This window comes from Theropithecus gelada, chromosome 3 (assembly GCF_003255815.1).
Source record: "Theropithecus gelada isolate Dixy chromosome 3, Tgel_1.0, whole genome shotgun sequence".
Taxonomy (NCBI): domain Eukaryota; kingdom Metazoa; phylum Chordata; class Mammalia; order Primates; family Cercopithecidae; genus Theropithecus; species Theropithecus gelada.
In genome coordinates, this window is record NC_037670.1 from 94,947,857 (window position 1) to 94,968,613 (window position 20,757).

At 36.1% G+C, this 20,757-nt stretch overlaps 1 protein-coding gene across 8 annotated transcripts in view; it reads left to right on the plus strand.

The window, feature by feature from the left end:
• Positions 1 to 20,757, plus strand: part of SNX13 (sorting nexin 13) — a 164,156-nt gene that overhangs the window by 127,707 nt on the left and 15,692 nt on the right. For 7 of the 8 annotated variants that reach the window (XR_003118624.1, XR_003118625.1, XM_025379996.1 and 4 more), the window contains 4 exons: positions 891 to 960; positions 5,260 to 5,399; positions 10,699 to 10,806; positions 12,038 to 12,148. Coding sequence is in view for 6 of the 8 variants with exons in the window: in XM_025379996.1 (XP_025235781.1) it covers positions 891 to 960; positions 5,260 to 5,399; positions 10,699 to 10,806; positions 12,038 to 12,148 (429 nt within the window). In the remaining 2 variants the exon portion in view is untranslated. Of the gene's footprint in view, positions 1 to 890; positions 961 to 5,226; positions 5,400 to 10,698; positions 10,807 to 12,037; positions 12,149 to 20,757 lie in introns of all 8 variants that reach the window. The other variant, XM_025379999.1, reaches the window with a different exon arrangement.

Sequence of the window (20,757 nt, forward strand, 5' to 3'; positions counted from 1 at the left end):
TTACTGGTTGGAGAATGCTGGGAATCTTCCCTAAATTTAAGTTCCCAGATTCCATCCAGGGGACAACCTTGGAAGCAGTCTTTTCTAGGCAGAGCAGTTTCAGGCTGCTATGTTAACTCTGCAGTCTGCTTTAATTATATGATTATATTCCTTTTTATGTATGTGTGGATATATGTATACGTGACAAAAATATTTTTAAAGTTTAGACCCAAAGGTCGTAGTTATAAAAGATTCGTTTTGAGTCAATCAATAGGCATTTATGTTTGTGGAATTGTTTTTGAAAACTGATCATTTAAAATCTATCATAGTCTATGGATTTACCTCATTTAATAAATAATCAGAATAATAGCTAACGTTTGTTATATTAGGCAGTTTTCTAAATGTCTTACATGTCTTATTTAATCTTCACATAATTCTCTGACTTAGGTAGTATTCTCATTTTATAGATAAGGAATCTAAATTAAGTATAACAATTATTTCTATATTAACAAAAGTATTAAGCTAAAAATACAGAGCTGGTTCTAGTATATTTCAACATAAATGTTAACGTAAGAATATGTCTACTTATTTTTGTCTAGATTTTCTTGCCATTTAAGGACCATAATTGAAAAGTAGGAAAGTTACAGTAGATGGACAAGCAATTAAGGGAGAACTAATCTAATAAGTTTATTACTGAATTATTTTGTTTTATTGTTTCTTAATCTTTGCTTTTTTTCTGTTAGCCTAAATGGAAAAGATTATTGTGTGTGGAGGGGATGGAGGGTATACAAATAATATATAGTTTACATGCATGGAAATGAGTAATTGTAATGCATATATGATGTAGAATTCTTTGATACTTTTTTTCCTACAAAATTTTAAAAATTTGTTTCCGGTTTTTTTTTTCTCAGTCTTTAGATGACCTTTCAAATGTGTCTTCTGATGACTCAGTACAACTTCATGCCTACATTTCAGACACTGGTAAGAGAGTTTGAAGTATAATTACTGCATTAAAACTATGTATTATTGTATCCCTAAATAATTTTCCACACTTAATTTTTACTAACCTTTTTTTGTTCTCTAGTCATATTTCTGTTACTTTTTTTCTGCAGCATGTCCTTCATTAAATTCTATTGTATTTATTTGCTTATGTATTTGATCTCTCTAAGATTGTGACTATCAACATTTGAAAATGCTTATGTTCTAAGTGTTTTACTATTTCTAATAAACTCTGAAACCATTCTTTTCCTCTTTGTGCTTGAGTCTAGTTGATAATTGTCTGTATAATTCTCATTAAATCTTTTCTGGAGAGATCTTAGTTCAGGATTAGTTTTCATACATGCAAAGTCAGGCTAGGTAACTGGGTTCAATGAAGCCTCCGGTATAGAAACTTGCAGAACTTCAAGAAGTGCTTGAATGAGGTGAGAAACCTCTAAAGCTTTGTGATCATTCAGCGTACATGTAGAATTGTTAGTAAACCCAGGAAAAATAACCAATTTTCATCATTGCCATTGAGTTATTAGATAACACTAATGAGTATTAAATAATGATAGTTTTCTTATCTGACCTCTCACTGTTCTTAGAATATAGAAGTGTGTTTGTCATATTACATACTGAGGTATATACCTCAATTCAATTTCATGGTTACATTTTAGACACTGAAGAGATTTTATAGTATAGTATAGTATAGTATAGTATAGTATAGTATAGAAGACATTAACTTGTATCTTTTAAAAATAGATCTTCATTTCCATTTTCTTCTCACTGGAACTGAAGTCTCAATTTACATTTGTTGCCTGCCAGATTTCTGGAAGAAAACAAGTATTTATTAGCTTCTTAAAATGTATGGAAGCACTGTGCTAGGTATATTTTTAAGAAATTATTTCAGGCTAGGCTTGGTGGCTCACGCCTGTAATCCCAAAACTTTTGGGAGGCCGAGGCAGGCGGATCACGAGGTCAAGATATCGAGACCCTCCTGGCCAACATGGTGAAACCCTGCCTCTCCTAAAAATACAAAAATTAGCTGGGCGTGGTGATGCGTGCCTGTAGTCCCAGCTACTCGGGAGGCTGAGGCAGGAGAATCGCTTGTACCCAGGAGGCGGAGGTTTCAGTGAGCCGAGATCACACCACTACACTTTAGCCTGGCAACAAAGCGAGATTCCGTCTCAAAAAAAAAAAAAATATTATTTCTTCTTGAGAATCGTGTAAATACTGAAGAAGCAGCATAGTATAGTGGTTAAGAGTATAACCTTTTTACTGAATTGCTTGGGCTCAAACCCCAGCTCTGCCGTTAATAGTTGGGTGAGCCATCCAAAATTAAGATCTAGTTTAAAAAAAAAAAAAAAAGCTGCTGGTGAACCTGAGTGAGTTCCTTAACTTCCTTGTACCTTAATTTCCTTATCTGTAAGATGGGATAGTAATAATAATAATACATAACTCATAGGGTTGTTATGGAACTAATTAATTACATTGGTAATTATGCATGATAGACATATTTGATTGTTGGTTCATTAAATATTTATTTTACTAACTGGACTTCAGAGTCTCTTTGATTCTAGATCTTTTAGCATCTTTATTTCAGAAAGTAGGAGCTTATAGACTAGTCCAGTGCTACTGAAAGGAAGCAGTACACACACAAGAATGGTGATCTAGTATGTGTATTGCTTCCTTCATTCATCGAGAAATCTTGCTTTTAAAGGTATTGGCTAAATTAAACAATATGATTAGTAATGAAGTTGATTTACATTCTGGTGCCTTTTTTTTACATAATAAAAATTAGTAGCAAATAGTTTGCAGATCACCTGCTGTGAGTAACGTTGGTCTAACAAAAACAAACCATTCTAGCTAAATCACCGTCTTCACAAAACCAATATGTGTAACCCCGTTGTCTTTAAGTCACATTACCTTGATGTCTTCTGCATTTTTTTTTATAATTACCTCATTATTTTTCCTACCGTGCATGCACCCTGGGTGATCTTCCAAGCCTATCGATTTTTGACAAATTCTGATTATTCTTTCTTATAGCTCTTCTCCTTTTTTGTTTCTTGCTATTCTTGCTCTTGTTAATTTTTAATTGGTTATGGTTAGCTGCCTAATTGTCCTCTGCTTTCTATTTTCCTTTCCCAAACCTATCTTGGACACACCTGATAAAACCATTCTCTTGTTGCCACGCTAACTCCATTGAGAAATGGTGGTTCTCTAACGTGATTAAAATGTGTTGTGCTGTTTGATTTGCATAAGTCTCTGAGAGACAAGTGGACGAGGTGAACAGTGAATAATAGTGCTACTTATAGAGCAAGATGTCCAAAGTCTACTTCTAGTCATATATTTTGTCAAATCAGAAACAGTGATAATAGATGGAAAGGGAATGAAAGACAATTTTGAAAAGAAAGTGCAAATCTTAGAAAAATTTTTATGAAAGTTCAGGAAGAGCTTCTGTCCAACCACTCTTGCCAATATAGAGTTCTAACTTATATGTTATTAATTTACCAAAAAGCTATACTGAACTTCTTCTGCCCAGTTGTATACAAAGTAGCAAAATATTAGCCCCAGACCTTGACCATTTTTATTCACACTTACAAATCAACGTAATCCATTATTACAAGATCAGTTTTAGACTTCTGGTTAGTGTGGTAGTCTGAACTGCTATGGGAAATCATGCCTTCCACGTATAGAAAGGCTGAAAACATTATTACAAGAATACCTGAAGGGGAAAAACTACAGGTGCCATATACCATGAAGAAAAATAAATTCAGGGAATTGAAGGGGTGTTAAAGCAAGGGGTTCATAGTAGCATAAAGACTGGATCTTGATTTTGATAGCATTTTCATGCCCTCACATTTAGAGGAGGCAGGATGGGCCAAGGCCATGGAAAGCTGGAACAAAGTACTTCACATAAAGCCTAGAGTCACAAAGGGCAGCTCGATGTCAAAGAGGAACTAGGAAAACTTAGCCTGCCATCAGTAGAAAGACCAAGAAATGTCAAGATCATGATTGGAAATGGTATCTGTCACCCACAAAATACTGAAAGCCCAGCTTGCATCCCATCATGAGTATGTCCGGATTTAGCTGTCCTCAAGTGATTATGTACTGCAAGATCTCAAGCCAGAGAGTTAGTATTAAAATTATTTCTGAACCACTGAAACCAGCAGTTAGAGTGATGACACTTGACACTGTTCAATGTGAATGCTTCCCTAGCCAAGGGCACTCAGAACACCCAGGGAGAAATAAAACCAGCTGGAAATGAGCTTACAGAAAGCAATTAATAGCAACAGAAAGAAATATGAACCACAATAAGAGAAAGCCAACAGAACCAGCAGATAATTTGCATCCTGTGAACTTGGAGATGGCAGTCTTAATAGATTTGGCCATAAGTATGTTAAAAATATTCCTAGAGAGAAATCCTAAGACAAGAATAAACAATATGAAAAAGAACCAAATAGAACTCTACAGATAAAAAAATACAGTGATTGAAATAAAGGTCAGAGGATAGATTAAGAAATAGGCCGGATACAGATGAGAAGAGACTCAGTATTAACTTTTGGAGACCTAATTGTAGAGTGCAGAAAGATAAAGAAATGGAACATCAGAAAGACAAGTTAGACAAAATGATTTAAAGTGCATCTGCTTAGTTAAGATTAGCACAAAATGGGAACAGGCTTTGATTTTAGAGATTACCTGACTTGATATGTGGCAAATTAATGCGAAAATGCTTTGGAAAAAAAAATCCCCAGAATAAACTGCGCTTGTGAACTATTGAACATATCAAAGAAAAAGAAAATTACCAGAAGATAAATGTTACCCCGTGGCTGTTGCTGTTTAGTTGAAAAGATTTTAATTATAACACAACTGAAGAGTGAAGGCTAGGACAAAACATTATTTTGTTTATTTTTTCTATATTAAATTTAAGAAATTCTAATTTTACTCTCTGAGGTAACATTAGATGTAGTAATGTAATGATGTAGTGATGTAGTAACAGCAAGCTTTTTGGAAGAGAGAGAATTGTAATGGGTACCACTTTGTGATTGATAGTGTCGTACTAAACTTAGTTTATTTTGTATTTTAGCCATTATATGTAATACCTTATGGATGTGAGTATGGAGGATGGGAATCTATCCTTTGGTGACATCCTTCTGTCTCAGTCTATCATTTCAGATTCTTCTTTATTTCATATTATCTTTTTTGTTTTCTTCATCTTCCTCCTTTTCTGTGTCTTTCGTTCCTCTTCATTTTGTTTTAAATGACTAGTATATGCTGACTATGACCCATATGCTGTGGCAGGCGTTTGTAATGATCATGGCAAGACATATGCATTATATGCCATCACTGTACACCGGCGCAACCTGAACAGTGAGGAGATGTGGAAAACCTATCGTCGTTATAGTGACTTCCATGACTTCCACATGAGAATCACTGAACAGGTAATGAATTTTTAAAAACTTGTGTACTTTATGTTGTTTCTTGATTTGATTTTGATTATAAATCTGAGGATGCTCAGATATTGATACGTTTAAAAAATAAGGTAAGAATTTTTGGTATAATCACCATAAATCTTAGAATTAATCTGAGCATTTAACAAATAAATCAGATGTTGAACGCTTCATCAGTCCTAACCATTACGGACTAGTGACAAACTATCAAGGGTATACCTTGGAAAATTAAAGTGAATACATGTTTCTGATTTTAAAATTTGTTTGTGTGTATTGTGCTTTTCGAAGTTTTTTGGGCTTACTTTGAAGTAGGAATGGGGATTGCTATAGGACATTTTGTGCTTTTGTTTTTGAAGGCATAGTTTAAACCTAGAAGTTATTTTAAATGGCAGTTTCGTCCAGCAGTGTAACAGTGAAATGAATCCTTGATTCATTACTCAAATTATTTTGAATCACAACCTAAAATAAATTTAATATTAACCAAATAATATTTTTAATTCTTTTAATTCTTTTAATTTTATTTTTAATTCTTGTTTTATAGAAATAATTTAAAAGGACTCTTAAAGATAGCAAATCTAAAGAAATTATTTCCCTGTCCTATTTTTTTAATTAAATATTTTATTTTCTCAACTTAAAAAAAATTTTGATGAATTGAAATAAATGATCTATGAAATTTATTTTAACTCTTAAAAAGTCTTTGACTCATTCAGGGCGTTTAGGTATACAACTGGTATTAAACCAATAATAGTTAAAAGTGACATCTGATTGGGTGAACTAAAGCTTTGAAATGACATTGCACTACTTTAGAAATCAGAAAATATCTTTTTCAACTTAATATAGTGGAAAATATATAGTTGACACCATGATAATCTTATTAAAATATCTTGTGGGTAGAGATTAATAGCTTTAAAGTGATGAAAAACAGGTTAATGTTGACTTCTGAAGCCTGTATTAAAAGGACTATTTTGAATTATATTAATAAGAAAATTAAATTAATAACTTTAGACGTACCTGTTCCTCTGTTCTGGAGTCAAATATAACCTTTCTTCATGTTTAGCTTGACTTGTTTGCAGAGATGAAATAACTTTCTGCCCCACATTGAAGAAATAATTGCTTTACCTTTTTAAAATATTACCTGTTTGATATTGTTTTAAAAGCATATAGCTCATATATCTTTTTATTCCCATCCTTACACTTTAACCAAACATGATAATTTAAAAAGTAATTTGAATTGGTAAGAGTTTTATTTATTTGCAAAGGAATTTACTTGCAAATTAATGAGAGTATTGTTTAATATGAAATTTTTATTGTGTAAATAGTTGTAATTTTCTTTCTAGTTAAGAGGAATAATCATTCCCTGATTTAAATGTAGAACTAGACTAGAACTGTAGGCATTATGTTTACATATTGACAAATGTAAATGAAGAACATACCTTTTAAGAAAACTTTTAAGAGGACAGTTCATACAGAAATTTCCCTTTTCAATTCAGCACCAGAAATTATATGACATTGATACAGCACAATTTCTTTTTCAAACAGCTCATGCAAGTGAAATGGACGTGTTTTGACTTGGTGTTTCCTTTTTTGTGTTTGTGTGTGTGGGTGTGGGGGTGTGTGTGTGTGTGTTTCTTATAAAGTCACAGTAGTGATATATCTAAGTGTTTAGATTGTTCACAGAACTTAAGAGATTAAAAACTCTTCTTTTAAATGAAAATTAGGTTTTAGTAAAATATTAAGTATCTGTAAATAAGACTTAGGGTGTTTGCCTTTTAGCTCAGCCTTATCTATATTTTAAAACCAAATCCCTTATAAAATAATGGAAGAAAAATGTAATGACTTGTAATTCAGCAGTTGGTCACAGTACAGCCTGTTAACATGACCAAATGGTAACTGCATAGAGCACTTAAAGTAAAATTGTTTTAAAACAAGTTTCATTTTGTTTATATCATTTCGTGATACAACATTTTTTCCAAGACCAAGCTCGGTGCCTCACACCTATAATTCCAGCACTTTGGGAGGCTGAGGTGGGCAGATTGCTTGAGGTCAGGAGTTTGAGACCAGCCTGGGCAACATGGTGAAACCTTCTCTCTACAAAAAATTAGCTGGGCGTGGTGGTGCCTGCCTGTAGTCCCAGCTACTCAGGAGGCTGAGGTGGGAGGATCACTTGAGCCTGGGAGGTGGAGATTGCAGTGAGCTGAGATCCTACCACAGCACTCTAGCCTGGGTGACAGAGTGAGACCCTGTTCCATAAATAAATAAATGACAGAGTGAGACCCTGTTCCGTAAATAAATAAATAAATAAATACATAAATAAATAAATAAATGAAAATCCAAGCTAAATGTATGAGCTATCATTTATTTTCTTTAAAGATTTTAATAATCTTATTTGTTGTTTTATGGAGACTTATAAGAATTAAAAGAAACTAATTAAAATGTTAAATGTCATGATTTTGGAAACGGCCTGAGCTGCTCATTCATTGATTTAACAAATATTTATTAAGCTTTTCCTATGTGTCTGGTACTTTTCTTGGTGTTAGCAACATATAAGGGAACAAGACAGACCAAGTCCTTGCCTCTAAGAGCTTATAGTGTAGTAGTTACTGTGCATTTCTGTTTTATTTGGTGAAATCTATATGGGTACAAATAAACTACTAATGATTTAAATGATAATATTAAGTATTCATTAAGATAACTGAGTAAAAATATGCACCATATTAAGCAAATTTTGAATTGCTTTAATACAAAATTTTAAGTCTGTTCTTTAAATTTTCCAGGAGTGTATTGGGAATCTAAACTTGGTGTATTTAATGTAGAAAAGTAAGATCTTTGATTTTAGAATGTCTACGATTTATGTGTAGTATTTGAATTATTTGTAAACATTGACATCCTCTGTTATAATTTATTTTAGTTCTTTTTTTGCTGAATTTCTAATTTCTTTTAAATGCCTTTAAAAATATTTTCCTGAATTTTTGGCAGAGGGAATTACATTACTTTTCAGGGAATGGTCAATTGTTTTGTTCGTACTATAAAATAATATTTTAAATAGCAAGTTTATGATGAGTTAATACAGAGTGTAAATTTTAACATTTTCTCCCTTGCTTTTATAGTTTGAGAAAAGTGTTAGTGATTTATGTTTCTGTTCCAGACAGACAACTTACAACGGAGTTTGTTTTGGTAATTTAGGCTTTAAGAAAACAACTGTTTTTGCAGTTTTTTTTTCTTTTTATTAGTAAGGTTTAATATTTTAAAGTTTCTGAAATAAATTGTTGTTTTAATGGATACTGTCATATTGCCTTGGTATATTAGTTTGGTAGGGCTGCCCTAATAAAATACCGCCAACTGGGTGGCCCAAATAACCGAAATTTATTTTCTGACAGTTCCAGAAACTAGGAATCAAAGATCAAGGTATTGACAAGTTTGGTTTGTCGTGAGGCCTTGCTTCTTGGCTTGTAGATGGCAGGGTTCTTGCCATGTCCCTATGTGGCCATTTCCCTGTGTGATGCATTCCTGTTGTCTCTTAGTGGGTCCAAATTTTCTTTTCTGATAGGATACCAGTCCGGTTGGTTGGGTTGGGGCCCACCCTAAGGGGCTCATTTAAACTTAATCATCTCTTTAAGGGCTTTATCTCTGAATTCAGTCACAATCTGAGGCACTGAAAGTTAGGGCTTCAACATGAATTTGAGGAAATACAGTACAAGCACAGAAGACTTGGTAATGCCAGAAAAAATATGTATTTTCTAAAATTGAATCAGTAGTTGAATGTGGATAGGTCATATTGCAGGAAATATCTTTTAGGACACCTTGAAAAAGTAAATTTGCTTCCAAAAAAATTTTTTTTGACATGTGATATTCAGTGAGGATCCCATTTCTAATACTTCTGTGAATCACCACATTTGAGAATATTGCTATAGTATGATGTTTTCTCTATAAATTACCTGTACCCATTTTTGGTTTTCCTCCCAATACTGGAGTAAAAAACTACTTTTGCCTTTCATGTGTAACATATAATGAACTTGCTCACATTTTAGCTCTAAGCAGCCATTAGATTTGTCCTTCTTTTAATAATGTATCAGAATCTTCCAGTTTGGCGATGGAAATTATCCTAATCCTTTTCATTTCTCTTTAATCTCTGCACCAAGAATTAGTTTTCTTTACAGAAATGTTCTTCTTTTGAACAAATAATTGTTTTAAAAAGTTTGTTTCACTTTAGGATATGTATCACATGGGAAAAGTGGTGAGGCCTGTTTGAATTTCAGTACTAGGCTGTTGGTCAGGTACAGTCACTAGTTAAATGACTTTGCTGTTAAACTATTTTAGCAGCTAGTATGGTTAAAAAAAATCTATGTTTTAGCAAGGCATTACAGATTACGATGATGGACCTTTGAAGGTGCATCCAAATGTTAAGTCCATAAGTGCTAGACTTATAGTATACACATTTACTTTGTGTTTGTGATTTTACAAAGATAAAGTATATGCTGACTGTTACTAATTTTTTTTGGTTAGTGTAATCTATGAGTTTATGTTTAATGTGGTTGATGGGACAAAGGTATCAATATTTATTATAATTGTATATACACAGGGTTATAATATAGCTACTATCTGTATTTTGAAAATTGTCATTTTATTTGCTAGTACTGTATTCACAGGTCAAAGACTTATTAAGGAAAATATTTTTTAAAACCTTTTATTATAAAAATTTTGAACAATCTCAACGTTAGGGAGAATATGAAATGAAATCCCACATGGTCAAAATCCATCTTCATCATTTATGCAAATTTGTCATTCTTGATTTAAGATACTTTTAAAATAAATAATATTAGAACGTGTTTTGAGTATATTTGGACAATTTTTTTATTTTCTGATTTTCACGTAATATATTGCAAAATTATCTGTTGAAGATGGTTTTGTTATTGTTGTTTGAGATGGAGTTTCGCTCTTGTTGCCCAGACTGGAGTGCAATGGCGCACTTTCATCTCATCGTAACCTCTACCTTCTGGGTTCAAGCTATTCTCCTCCCTGAGCCTCCCAAGTAACTGGGATTACAGGCATGTGCACCACGCCCAGCTAATTTTGTATTTTTAATAGAGACGGGGTTTCTCCGTGTTGGTCAGGCTGGTCTCAAACTCCCGACCTCAGGTGATCCGCCTGCCTCAGCTTCCCAAAGTGCTGGGATTACAGGCATGAGCCACCGTACCTGGCCTGAAGATGTTTTTAGTATGTAGAGAAATCATCACTTGGGGAAACCTTTTGTCTTTATAAAAAGTGCTATTGAATGTATTTTGTCTTACAGTTTGAAAGTCTATCAAGCATATTGAAGCTTCCTGGAAAAAAGACTTTTAATAATATGGATAGAGATTTTTTAGAAAAGAGAAAAAAGGATCTAAATGCATATTTGCAGGTAAGCTCATGCTTACTATAATCTACAGATTTTCATTTAATATAGCATACAGGTATAGAACGTTTTTCATTTAATGTAGCACACAGAGTGTTTTTACTGTAATCGCAGGATGGCCACCACTTTTGTGCAGCATGTCAAATGTGACATGCAGTCTGCTTAGTAATTTGTAAACATTATTTCTGCGTGTATTGATTAACTTAGAAGTTTTTAGACACTCCGTGTTAGGAATTTTGCTTGTTTGTGTTTAGATAAATGCACATGCCTGTCTTCTCCTGGCTCAAACATTTGAATTTTTTGTTTAAAGTACTAAATGTCTGTATCATTTATTTACAAGATTCTTAAGAAAAATTACCTTTTCCCAAATCTTTTATCATAAATGTATCTTTTAGATGTTGCTGTATTGTGTACTTCTTAGCTAATGAACTCAGTATGTCAAAACTTGTTCCATTGAAGGGACCAAGCTAGAATGTTGTTACATTCCAGTTGTGAAAGCAATATTTTGTTTGGGGCTTCCGTATAACACTTGAATGTTTTTGTTTGGATTATTTTATGTACTTTATTTCATATCATTTTTATTTAATGTTTTGTTTGTTTTGAGACAGGGTCTTGCTGTGTCACCTAGGCTGGAATGCAGTGGTGCCATAATAGCTCACTGCAACTTTGAACTCCTGGGCTCAAGGGATCCTCCCGCCTCAGCCTGCTAAGTAGCTAGGACTACAGGTGCATGCCACTGTGCCTGGCTAATTTTTTAAATTTTTTGGTAGAGATGGGGTCTTACTTTGTTGCCCAGGCTGGTCTTGTATTCCTGGCTCGAGCAATTTTCCCACCTCAGTCTCCAAAAGTGCTGGGATTACAGGCATGAGCCACCTTGCCCAGATTATTTAATGTTAACTCTAGAATTACTATGCAAATAACGTAACACTTTTCTAACGTGGATCTTCTTAGTATAAGCTATAAGATCTGAAAATAAAATAGTAAATATATTCAGACAACTTTCATATTAGTACACTTAAAGTCAAAATAGCTGATGTGAAGAATATGTATACCTAACTGTTAATTGTCATAAAATTATTGGTGACTTTATCTTAACTGTATAATTGGGTTTTTTAAAATATAAATTGATATTTTTTACTTTACATTCTTAAAATTTATGAGCTAAAGTTATAAACAATAGTTAATTTCTAGCATCCTGTCAGTTTAAGATAATCTCTCTTTTTTTTTTTCCTGTTAGTTATTGTTAGCTCCTGAAATGATGAAGGCATCCCCAGCTTTAGCTCACTATGTGTATGATTTCCTTGAGAACAAAGCCTATAGTAAAGGAAAAGGGGATTTTGCTCGCAAGGTAAGTAAGCAGACCACTGCACTGGGTTTCTTTTTAGGTCTGTTTTCTTACTTTGTTTGTAATAAAAGAAAATAAATTTAGATTTGTATGTGTGTTTTAAAACTAGAAAATTTTATTAAGTTCTCCTCAGCATGTTTATCACTATTGATAGGAATATCTACATATAAACTCCTGTCTTGACATGTTGATTATAATTCAACAGATGCTTGAAAGGAAGAAAAAAAAAATTTTAAATGGTACATTAAGAAAAGTTTGCCTGAGACAAGTCACAAGCTTTTTGTTATCTTTAGAAGGAAATGTTTCGTTCTGAGAGAAAATGTCATTTACTTGGAATAATGATAAAAATATTAAATAGGATATGTTCTGAAAGTATTTTTGCCTCTTGAGTAAAATCTTTATTATATAAAATATTTTAAATAATTTAAAATAGGATTTAAGACCTATACTTGGAATAAAATCATAAGGTAAGACAGTAAATAAGTGCTTAAATTAGGTAGGATAGCTTAGTGGGTAAGAACACAGGCTTGGAAATCAGGCAGTCTTTTGGTTGAAATTCCTGCTCTGCTATTTACTAGCTGTGACCTTGAGCATGTTACTGAACCTTTGGTACTTCAGTTTACTCAAGAAATTAAGATTTAAATTTCATTAGAACATTATGTGACTCATGCAATATTCTGTTTCTTACAGTGCCTGGAAAATAATAAACCTCTGTATAAATGTTTGCTCTTAGTAATAGTAGCAATAGGAGCAGGAGCAGCAGTGGGGGAAGCTGGTATTATTTATACCACTCTGTATTTTATCACTTTTTATAAGTCTGAAATTATTTCAAAATGAAAATGTAAAAAGAATAAGGACTTTCTCACTACTCTTCATCCCCCTAAAAAGACCAACTTTTTAGAAAAGATTAAGGAATTAATACAAAATAAGTAAAAATTAACAATTATAGGAAGTTTGGGCCAAGCATGGTGGCTCATGCCTGTAATCCCAGCGCTTTGGGAGGCTGAGGCGGGTGGATTGCTTGGGCCTAGGAGTTCAAGACTAACCCTGGTAACATAGCGAGACCCTGTCTCTACAAAAAATAAAAAATACTAGCTGGGCATGTTGGTGCACACCTATAGTCCCATATATTCAAGTGGCTGAGGTGGGAGGATCGCTTGAGCCTAGGAGGCCAAGGCTTCAGTGAACCATGGTCATGCCACTGCACTCCAGCCTGTGAGACAAAGCAAGAACCTGTCTCAAGAAAAAAACAAAAAAAGAGTTCATATGATTACTTTAGGATTTTTGATTGTATAGTTTGGTGCAAAAGTAATTGCGGTTTTTGGACATTAAAAAAAATGGCAAAAAACACAATTACCTTTGCACCAACCTAATAACATTTCTAAATTAGTGTTTTATTTTAATAATAAGTTCCAGGGTGTGGACCTTACAATGGAGGGGAAAAATATATGTTGCTTGTCTGTGTATTTCCTGATTGAAGTGATTGAGTTAAATTCCAACTTTGAGCAATTTTGTCACTGGAGATGCATTTTAGTCTTCCATGTTTTTTATGTTTATATATCTTTTCTCCTCTAAAGATTGTATCCATTTTAAGATAAACTGATAAATTGATAACAGCTTTTGGAGATAAAAGAAATATTAAAGTACACTTTTTTTAAAACCAAGCAACAATAGCACATGTGTATGTCCCAGCAGTTATATACCACTTTTTTTTTCATTTTTTATTTTTTATACTTTAAGTACTTGTATACATGTGCAGAATGTGCAGGTTTGTTTCATAGGTATACATGTACCATGGTGGTTTGCTGCACCCATCAATCTGTCATCTACATTAGGTATTTCTCCTAATGCTATCCCTCCCCTAGCCCCCAACCCCCTGATAGTCCCTGGTGTGTGATGTTCCCCTCCCTGTGTCCATGTGTGAGAACATGCGGTGTTTGGTTTTCTGTTCTTGTGTTAGTTTCCTGAGAATGATGGTTTCTGGCTTTATCCATGTCCCTGTAAAGGACATGAACTCATCGTTTTATATGGTTGCATAGTATTCCATGGTGTATACGTGCCACATTTTCTTTATCCAGTCTATCATCGATGGCCTTTTGGGTTGGTACCAAGTCTTTGCTATTTTGAACAGTGCTGCAGTCAACATACGTGTGCATGTGTCTTTACAGTAGAATGATTTATCATCTTTTGGGTATGTACTCAGTAATGAGATTACTGGGTCAAATGGTATTTCTGGTTTAGATCCGTGAGGAATCACCTCACTGTCTTCCACAATGGTTGAACTAATTTACACTCCCACCAATGGTGTAAAAGCATTCCTATTTCTCCACATCCTCTCCAACATCTGTTGTTTCCTGACTTTTTAATGATTGCCATTCTAATTGGCATGAGATGGTATCTCCTTGTAGTTTGATATGCATTTCTCTAATGACCAGTGATGGTGAGCTTTTTTTCATGTTTGTTGACTGCATAAATGTCTTCTTTTGAGAAGTGTCTGCTCATATCCTTCACCTACTTTTTGATGGGGTTGGTTTTTTTTTCTTGTAAGTTTGTTTAAGTTCTTTGTAGATTCTGGATATTAGCCCTTTGTCAGATGGAGAGATTGCAAAAATTTTCTCCCATTCTGTAGGTTGCCTCAGTTCATGCTGCTGGTAGTTTCTTTTCCTGTATAGAAGCCCTTTAATTTAATTAGATCCCATTTGTCAATTTTGGCTTTTGTTGCCATTGCTTTTGGTGTTTTAGTCATGAAGTCCTTGCCCATGCCTATGTCCTGGATGGTATTGCCTAGGTTTTCTTCTAGGGTTTTTATGGTTTTTAGGTCTTAACATTTAAGTCTTTAATCCATCTTGAATTAATTTTTGTATAAGGTGTAAGGAAGGGATCCAGTTTCAGCTTTCTGCATATGACTAGCCAGTTTTCCTAGCACCATTTATTAAATAGGGAATCCTTTCCTTATTGCTTGTTTTTGTCAGAGTTTTCAAAGATCAGATGGATGTAGATGTATGGCGTTATTTCTGAGGCTTCTGTTCTGTTCCGTTGGTCTGTATATCTGTTTTGGTACCAGTAACATGCTGTTTTGGTTACTGTAACTTTGTAATATGATTTGAAGTCAGGTAGCGTGATGCCTCCAGCTTTCATCTTTTTGCTTAGGATTCTCTTGGCTATATGGGCTCTTTTTACTTCCATATGAAATTTAAAGTAGTTTTTTCTAATTCTGTGAAGAAAGTCAGTGGTAGGTTGATGGGGACAGCATTGAATCTATAAATTACTTTGGATAGTATGGCCATTTTCACAACATTGATTCTTCCTATCCTTGAGCATGGAATGTTTTTCCACTTATTTGTATCTTCTTTTATTTTCTTGAGCATTAGTTTGTAGTTCTCCTTAAAGAGGTCCTTCACATCCCTTGTAAGTTGTATTCCTAGGTATTTTATTCTCTTTGTAGCAATTGTGAATGTGCGTTTACTCATGATTTGGCTCTCTGTTTGTCTATTACTGGTGTCTAGCAATGCTTGTGATTTTTGCACATTGATTTCGTATCCTGAGACTTTGCTGAAGTTGCTTATCAGCTTAAGGAGATTTTGGGCTGAGATGATGGGGTTTTCTAAATATACAATCATGTCATCTGCAAACAGAGATAATTTGACTTTCTCTCTTCCTATTTGAATACCCTTTATTTCTTTCTCTTGCCTGATTGTCCTGGCCAGAACTTCCAATACTGTGTTGAACAGGAGTGGTGAGAGAGGGTATCCTTGTCTTGTGCTGGTTTTCAATGGGAATGCTCTGAGCTTTTGTCCATTCAGTATGATATTGGTTGTGTTTTTGTCATAAATAGCACTTATTATTTTGAGATACGTTCCATTGATGCCTAGTTTATTGAGAGTTTTTAGCATGAAGGGGTGTTGAATTTTGTTGAAGGCCTTTTCTGCATCTATTGAGATAATTATATGGTTTTTGTCATTGGTTCTGTTTATGTGATGGATGATGTTTATTGATTTGTGTATGTTGAACCAGCCTTGCATCCCAGGGATGAAGCCAACTTGATAGTGGTGGATAAGCTTTTTGATGTGCTGCTGGATTCGGTTTCACAGTATTTTATTGAGGATTTTCACATTGATGTTCATCAGGCGTATTGACCTGAAATTTTCTTTTTTTGTCGTGTCTCTGACAAGTTTTGGTGTTAGGATCGTGCTGGCTTCGTAAAATGAGTTAGGGAGGACTCCCTCTTTTTCTGTTGTTGGGAATAGTTTCAGAAGGAATGGTACCAGCTCCTCTGTACCTATAGTAGAATTTGTACCTCTGGTAGAATTGTACCTCTGGTAGAATTTGGCTGTGAAGCCATCTGGTCCTGGGCTTTTTTTCTTTGGCGGGCTATTAATTGCTGCCTCAGTTTCAGAACTTGTTATTGGTCTATTCAGGGATTTGACTGCTTGGTTTAGTCTTGGGAGGGTGGATGTGTCTAGGAATTTATCCATTTCTTCTAGATTTTCTAGTTTGTGTAGAGTTGTTTATAGTGTTCTCTGGTGGTAGTTTGTATTTCTGTGGGATCTGTGGTGATATCCCCTTTATCATTTTTTATTGTGTCTATTTGATTCTCCTCTTTTCTTCTGTATTAGTCTGGCTAGTCCTCTATCTTGTTGATCTTTTCAAAAAAAAAAACCAGCTCTTGGACTCATTGATTGTTTTTTGAAGCATTTTTCGTGTGTCTGTCTCCTTCAGTTCTGCTCTGATCTTAGTTCTTTCTTGTCTTCTGCTAGCTTTTGAATTTGTTTGCTCTTGCTTCTCTAGTTCTTTTAATTGTGATGTTAGAGTGTCGATTTTAGATCTTTCCTGCTTTCTCCTGGGGCATTTAGTGCTATAAATTTTCCTCTAAACACTGTTTGGCTGTGGCCCAGAGATTCTGGTATGTTGCGTCTTTGTTCTCATTAGTTTCAAGGAATGTATTTATTTCTACCTTTATTTCGTTATTTACCCAATGGACATTCCAGAGCAGGTTGTTCAGTTTCCATGTAGTTGTGCTGTTTTTAGTGAGTTTCTTAATCCTGAGTTCTAGTTTGATTGCAGTGTGGTTTGAGAGACTGTTTGTTACGATTTCTGTTCTTTTGCATTTGCTGTTCTTTTGCATTTACTGCCAATTATGTGGTCAGTTTTAGAATAAGTGTGGTATGGTGCTGAGAAGAATGTATATTCTGTTGACTTGGGGTGGAGAGTTCTGTAGATATCTGTTAGGTCTGCTTGGTCCACAGCTAAGTTCAAGGCCTGAATATCCTTGTTAATTTTCTGTGTCATTGGTCTGTCTAATATTGACGGTGGGGTGTTAAAGTCTCCCACTATTGTTGTGTGGGAGTCTAAGTCTCTTTGTAAGTCTGTTGCTTTATGAAACTGGGTGCTCCTGTATTGGGTGCACATATATCTAGGATAGTTAGCTTTTCTTGTTGCATTGATCCGTTTACCATTATGTAATACCCTTCTTTATCCTGTTTGGTCTTTGTTGGTTTGAAGTCTGTTTTATCAGAGACTAGGATTGCGATGCCTGCTTTTTTTTTTTTTTTTTTTTTTGGTTTCCATTTGCTTGGTAAATATTCCTCCATCCCTTTATTTTGAGCCTATGCGTGTCTTTGCATGTGAGATGGGTCTCCTGAATACAGCACACCAGCAGGTCTTGACTCTTTATCCAATTTGCCAGTCTGTCTCTTTTCATGGGGGGCATTTAGCCCATTTACATTTAAGGTTAATATTGTTATGTGTGACTTTGATCCTGTCATTATGATGCCAGCTGGTTATTTTGCCCATTAGTTGATGCAGTTTCTTCATAGTGTCAATGGTGTTTGCCATTTCGTATGTTTTTGCAGTGGCTGGTACTGGTTTTTCCTTTCCATGTTTAGTGCTTCCTTTAGGAGCTCCTGTGAGGCAGGCCTGGTGGTGACAAAATCTCACAGCATTTGATTGTTTGTACAGAATTTTATTTCTCCTTTGCTTGTGAAGCTTTATTTGGCTGAATATGAAATTCTGGGTTGAAAATTCTTTTCTTTAAGAATGTTTAATATTGGCCCCCACCCTCTTCTGACTTGTAGGGTTTCTGCAAGAGATCTGCTGTTAGTCTGATGGACTCCCCTTCATGGGTGATCCGACCTTTCTCTCTAGCTGCCTTTAACATTGTTTTCCTTTATTTCAACCTTGGTGAATGTGACGGTTTTGTGTCTTGGGGTTGCTCTTCTCGAGGAGTATCTTTGTGGTGTTCTCTGTATTTCCTGAATTTGAATGTTGGCCTGCCTTGCTAGGTTGGGGAAGTTCTCCTGGATAATAACCTGAAGAGTGTTTTCCAACTTGGTTCCATTCTGTCACTTTCAGGTACACCAATCAAACTTAGGTTTGATCTTTTCTCATAGTCCCATATTTCTTGGAGGCTTTGTTCATTTCTTTTCATTCTTTTTTCTCTAATCTTGTCTTCACACTTTATTTCATTAAGTTGATCTTCAATCTGTGATATCCTTTTTTTCCGCTTAATCGATTCAGCTATTGATACTTGTGTATGCTTCACAAAGTTCTTGTGCTGTGTTTTTCAGCTCCATCAGGTCATTTATGATCTTCTCTACATTGGTTATTGTAGTTAGCAATTCAGCTATCCTTTTTTCAAAGTTCTTAGCTTCCTCGCATTGGGTTAGAATATGCTCCTTTAGGTCAGAGGAGTTTTACTCACCTTCTGAAGCTTACTTCTATCAATTTGTCAAACTCATTCTCCATCCAGTTTTGTTCCTTTGCTAGTGAGGACTTGTGATCCTTTGGAGGAGAAGACGCCTTTTGGTTTTGGAATTTTCAGCCTTTTTGCACTGGTTTTTCCTCTTCTTCGTGGATTTATCTACCTTTGGTCTTTGATGTTGCTGACCTTCAGATGGGTTTCTGTCTGCACGTCCTTTTTGTTGATGTTGATGCTGTTCCTTTTTGTTTGTTAGTTTTCCTTCTAACAATCAGGCCCCTCTGTGGCAAGTTTGCTGGAGTTTGCTAGAGGTCCACTTCAGACCCTGTTTGCCCGAGTATCACCAGTGGAGGCTGCAGAGCAGCCAAGATTGCTGCCTGTTCCTTCCTGTGGATGCTTCATCCCAGAGGGGCACTCTCCACATGCCAGCTGGAGCTCTCCTGTATGAGGTGTCTGTTGATCCCTGATGGGAGATGTCTCCCAGGCAGGAGGCATAGGGGTCAGGGACCCACGTGAGGAGGCAGTCTGTCCCTTAGTAGAGCTCCCAGCTGTGCTGGGAGATCTGCCAGTCTTCAGAGCAGGCAGGCAGGAACGTTTAAGCCTGCTGAAGCTGTGCCCACAACTGCACCTTTCCCCACATGCTCTGTCCCAGGGAGATTGGAGTTTTATCTATAAGCCCCTGTCTGGGGTTGCTGCCTTTCAGAGATACCCTGCCCAGAGAGGAGGAATCTAGTGAAGCAGTCTGGCTACAGTGGCTTTGCTGAGTTGTGGTGGGCTCCGCCCAGTTCGACCTTCCTTGTGGCTTTGTTTACACTATAAGGAGAAAACCACCTCCTCAAGCCTTAGTAATGGTGGACGCCCCTCCCCCCATCAAGCTCGAGTGTCCCAGGTTGACTTCAGACTGCTGTGCTGGCAGCAAGAATTTCAAGCTAGTGGATCTTATAGCTTGCTGGGCTCCATGGGGGTGGGATCTGCTGAGCTAGACCACTTGACTCCCTGGCTTCAGCCCTCTTTCCAGGGGAGTGAACAGTTCTGTCTGGGTGGCGTTCCAGGTACCACTGGGGTATGAAAAAGACTCCTGCAGTTAGCTTGGTGTCTGCCCAAACTGCTGCCCTGTTTTGTGCTTGAAACCCAGGCCCCTGGTGGCATAGGTACAGGAGGGAATCTGCTGGTCTGTGGGTTGCAAAGATTGGGAAAAGCGTAGTATCTGGACCAAAAATCACTGTTCCTCAAGGCACAGTCCTTCATGGCTTCCCTTGGCTGGGGGAGGGAGTTCCCCGACCCCTTGCACTTCCCTCGTGAGGTGACTCCCCACCCTGCTTCAGCTCGCCCTCTGTGGACTGCACCCACTGTCTAACCAGTCCTAGTGAGATGAACTGGGTACCTCAGTTGGAAATGGAGAAATCACCCACCTTCTGCGTTGATCTCGCTGGGAGCTGCAGACTGGAGCTGTTCCTATTTGGCCATCTTGCCAGCCATTCACTTTTTTTTTTTAATTAATAATGGAGTCTATCTGTCCTTCTGATTAATTTCTGGAAATCCACCATAACACACGTTTTTCAAAAACCATATTAGTGATAACCAAGATCATGCTGACCTCTTTAGAATGTCAGAATAATTTTGATGCATATTAAGAATTTGTGGTTTCTGGCCGGGCGCGGTGGCTCAAGCCTGTAATCCCAGCACTTTGGGAGGCCGAGACGGGCGGATCACGAGGTTAGGAGATCGAGACCATCCTGGCTAACACGGTGAAACCCCGTCTCTACTAAAAAAAAAAATACAAAAAATGAGCCGGGCGAGGTGGCGGGCGCCTGTAGTCCCAGCTACTCCGGAGGCTGAGGCAGGAGAATGGCGCGAACCCGGGAGGCGGGGCTTGCAGTGAGCTGAGATCCGGCCACTGCACTCCAGCCTGGGC